Raw genomic sequence first — 4,618 nt, forward strand, 5'->3', positions numbered from 1 at the left:
AAAAAAAAGTTTTGGACGTGTTTGTACAAACTATTTATTTAGTATTTTTTTAACTTTTTTTAAAAATGTAATTCCTATCTCTTAAAAATATTTTTAAAAAATATTTTTAATTTTTTTAAAAATTTTAAACAAACATACCCATGTTGCTTCTTAAATTAACAGCTATTTTTTTTAAAGTGCACTTTTATTATAACCGTTTTTCTTTTTAAATTTAAACAGAATAGCTCAATATCGATTATTACACAATTAAGCTCATTCTCGAAAATTTCAATTGATATTATGCCTTAATAATATTGTCTCGGTGTTGAAATAACTGGTAGAAAATTCACCAAAAAATTTTAAAAAAAAAAATAACTGGTAAACGTTAATTAATTCAGGATATAAGTTACTCTGGGTGGTCGAATCAAGTTTTCCCAATGTTCTCCTACGTAGTACTTTCATGATGTCTCATTTTGTTACAACAAAGACGTTTTAACATTTTTTTTTTTGACAGAAGATTCCCTTGCCACTACTAGTCTACTAGCTCGTCATTTTTATATGAACACACAGCAGCAAAAAACTCTAGTGTGACCATTGCTGGACTAGCCTTGTGCAACCGTTTCTCTTTTCATTTTTCCTGTGTCATATCATCAAACAACATATAAGAGAATTAGGGTTTGGTTTAACCTTTTTGTAGCAATTAAGTGAATTAGGTAGTTTCTATTTCCTACACTTCTTTACTTATGATTTTTGTAGCAATTAAATGAATTAGGGAGTTTCTATTTCCTACACTTCTTTACTTATGACATATTTAGATAAACTTCTCTAAAAATATATTTAAAAAATAATAAAATTTAAAATAAATTTTTTAGTTAAATGAATTTATGTATAAAATAAAATAAATTTTTTTGAATAAGTTAATAAGAAAAAAGTTTTGCAAATTAATTTATGTATAAAGTAATGTAAAACCTTTTTTTTTCTTTTTGGGTAAGGTGTTAGAAAAAGATTATGCAAACATACTCTTTAATAAGATAATTAAGAAAGGAAGGAAGAATCATACCCTATATTTGAAAGCTTTTGCTTTGGTTTCTTTATCCGTTTGATTCAAACTAGATTTTCTAGCATTCACTACTTTCTCCACCATCTTACTTCCCTTAAAAGGTGCTCTACCTTCATTAGCACCCGCTGCTAGAGTGAATGTTTCTTTTTGTGCCCTCAAATTTTTCTGAGTCCTTTCTAACTGGTTCCAACCACCACTAGCCATGCTTGGTGATGGTGACCTTGATGCCCTACATGCTTTTGGAGTAGGATCCCTATTTTGAAACCCTAAAACTGTAGAAGATCGAATTGTGCTTCGTCCTCGAGTGGTAGAACTTGACCTCTGATCCGTCCTTAGATTTGGTGGTGCCTCATTTGAGAGTTCTACCATGCTACTTACAAGCACAACCCTTGACCTAATAGATGGAGAAACCCCTCTAGCTCTTGCCTTTTTTTGTGACTCGTTTGTTTCTGTGCTTTTCTTGATGTTCAAAGCAAGGAAATCAGCATTGTTGGGTTGCTTTTGGGGAGTGGATTTTGTGTTGGTGCCTGCATCATGTTCAATTTTGGTTGCATCATGTTTAGTGATCTTGTTGGTAATGGTAGGGGGAGTTCTTTTTTGTTGTTCATTTGTGTTCTTGATTATGCTTGGTCTTTGCCTTGTGTGACTTGGGGTCATTGACCTTGTTGAAAGCCTTGGTTTGGTTGAGTTTGCATAGTTTGTTTTGACATCAATTGGTTTGGGCTTTGGTACTTCCACATCACTCCGTGCAAACTGTGTGGCAAAACCAACCTTTGTGACATCAATTTGAACTCTAGAAGAACACACAACACAAACTAGAATAGATGAACAAAAAAGTACACAAATAGTAGTTCAAGAAAATAATAAATATTAGTAAGATTTTGATATAAATATTTGGCATAATACTTATGCCATAAATTCTTAGTTTATATTTTTTTTTTAAATCATGTGTATATTTCACCAGAAACAATCCTATTGATCAAGTTTAAATATGATAGTTAGAAACATTAAGTGTCACTAAATTTTTTCTTCAAAATATTTAACACAACTGTATTCAAGACAATTAAGTTAAAACAATATGTGTGGATTGAATTGCTTGTTCGGTGGAAATTCTTAGGGGAATATACAAAGTGAAGGAAGAATGATCACATAATGAAAGGTATAATGAAGCAGAACAAAAAAGAGATTTGCATGTTATGTGTATAAATCAAGTAGTTTCTGTGCTGATTATTTGGAAATTAACATAAAAGTTCAGTTACGTACTCTTGAGATGGGCTGAGAAATTGGTATCTCCTTTTGAACGACAAGTTGAGGACCAGGTTCCATTTCAAGGGATGGAAACAGAGGAGTAGCAGGTGGTGTTTTCAACCTTTTTGGCACATGCACTGACTAAGTTATTATCTTTATATGAGAAATCAAATAATCATTCACAAAAACTTACCAATCATAGTCATTTTTGTTTGTTTCCAGAAACTCAAGTCCATTTTCTTTCTTCCCTGACTGAATTCTATAAAGTGAAAAATTTCCTGAAATAATATATTTTCTTCCTTTCGTTAGTACTAAGCACTGACCCTGAGCCAAATTGTAGAGAAAAATGAATTTGATAACTGTAAGGAAAATTAGAAATTAAAAAAAAAAAAAAAAAGAGCCATTTATGTATATGGAACAAAATATTATTAATTTCCAGAGAATCATGTACTTTGAACAGATATTAAATTAAAATGAAAAAAATAATTATATATAAGAGAATATATTTAAGTTGAAAAAGATATATAATACATAATCAGACCAAAAGAAAATTTAAATATAAATTTTGATAAAAAGGTTAAAAATACTACATATATTTTCTAAAAGAAAACACAATAAAAAAAATGTTTACTTTTAACTAAGAATATTCAAGTTTAATTATAAAAACAAGCTATTTTTTCAGAGAACTTTTTCCTACTCATATTCTTCATTCATACCAAACAATATTCTACTGATCTTATGTTATACGATCATTTCAGTATGTGCATAGATTTTTCTTCTCTTAAACAGAAAAAAAAAAAAAAAAAAAAAAAAAAAAAAAAAACTAGAAATCTAAGAAAAAGGCAGAATTTATGAATTGTGATTGATGAGTAGCTACCAGTATCAGTGTGGGTGTTAGTGGTGCATTCAAACTCTTCAGAATTAACACAATGCAAAAGGCTAGAAATGCGTTCATTCTGGCGCTTCCGCAATTCCCTGAAAAGGGTTAGGTCCTCGTCTCGCTCCATGCGCCCTTTCATGTTGCTCAGCCTCAACTAATGCAATTCGATCTCTAATCATAACAATTAATAACCAATCATTCTATTTCTACCCTTCTAATATTCCTCTACAATTCCCTCACACTACCTTGCTCCAATTTCTAGATTCTATTTCTTGTGCTCCACCGATGCTTAGTGTTGGAAACGACAAAAAGAATTTCATAATTTTATAATTTCTCACAAGAGGAATTTGTGCCATGTGGAGCTCTAGCCGGCTACCTATTTGACTATTTCGTTTTATTGCTCTAGTATATGTAGATGATGGAACACATTACATTATGTTACATGACCTTGATAACAAAGATATTAATTTATGATTATACCCGATTCTTTTGTGAATTAATAATTTATGGGTTCGAATCTTTGATGATAAAAATATTTAGAAGCGTATCTTTAATATTGTGTATATATAATTAGATGGAAGATAAACACTAGTGTACAAATTAATTTTAAAATTGAGATTTTAAGATCGATTAAAAGAGAATTAATTTTAAAAGTGATTCAGTGACAATTTAATAAATAATGTGACTATTTTAAGATTGATTAAATTATAATTGATCTTAAAAGTACTTTCAAGATTGATTATTCTATGATCGATCTTAAAAGGTATGTTTGATACAATTTTTAAGAACATGTGTATAAAAGAACTGATCTTAAAAGTGGTATATAAGATTGGTCCTTTTATATATCCAATCTTAAAAGTTGTATTAGACATATCTTTTAAGATCAGTTATAAAAGAATTGATCATCAAAGTACTTTTAAGATATGTTAAAATTTAATCAATCTTAAAAGTCCCATAAGTATGAATGAAATGCACTCCCCCTTGTATCTGCTCGTGCCTTCTTGTTTGTTGTCTCTCTTGATCTCCCTCACTCCCCCTTATCTCATCTCATCCAAATCCCAAACCCATGCAATAAAATAAAAAAACCTAATTCCGCTTGGTTTCATTCCTGAAGAAGATGGCTTGAAATGAGGAGAAGGCACAATCAATGGTTCATTAGTATGAAGGCACAGGAGAAGAAGAAGTCAACCAATGCCACTAACAAATCATGTGCGAGATAGGGTGCAAAGTAGTAGAGACCTAAAATGAGGGCCTCAAGGAGTACCAACTTCGTGACATCAATGACGAGATCAACAAACTCCTTCGTGAGAAGTCCCACTAGGAGTGTCGGATCCTCAACCTTGATGTCCCCAACCCCAATGGTCGCAACCACGACTACTATTACTTCGGCATTGCAAAAAAAAAAACTCTTTGACACTTGTAAGCTCTTCGAGAAGCCATGTCATCACACT

At 31.1% G+C, this 4,618-nt stretch overlaps 1 protein-coding gene across 1 annotated transcript; it reads right to left on the reverse strand.

Annotated features, from left to right (window-relative positions):
- Positions 1-360: 360 nt before the first annotated feature.
- Positions 361-4,341, reverse strand: LOC109791228 (uncharacterized). The gene is made up of 5 exons (XM_020350497.3): positions 3,165-4,341; positions 2,481-2,565; positions 2,303-2,408; positions 1,040-1,792; positions 361-616 (listed from the first exon to the last, which is right to left on the reverse strand). Exons 1-5 carry the CDS (start codon positions 3,304-3,306, stop codon positions 608-610), a joined length of 1,095 nt encoding a protein of 364 aa, XP_020206086.2. The 5' UTR covers positions 3,307-4,341; the 3' UTR covers positions 361-607.
- Between the last annotated feature and the right edge of the window lie 277 nt (positions 4,342-4,618).

This window comes from Cajanus cajan, chromosome 8, assembly GCF_000230855.2.
Source record: "Cajanus cajan strain Asha chromosome 8, NIPB_CcT2T_4, whole genome shotgun sequence".
NCBI lineage: Eukaryota > Viridiplantae > Streptophyta > Magnoliopsida > Fabales > Fabaceae > Cajanus > Cajanus cajan.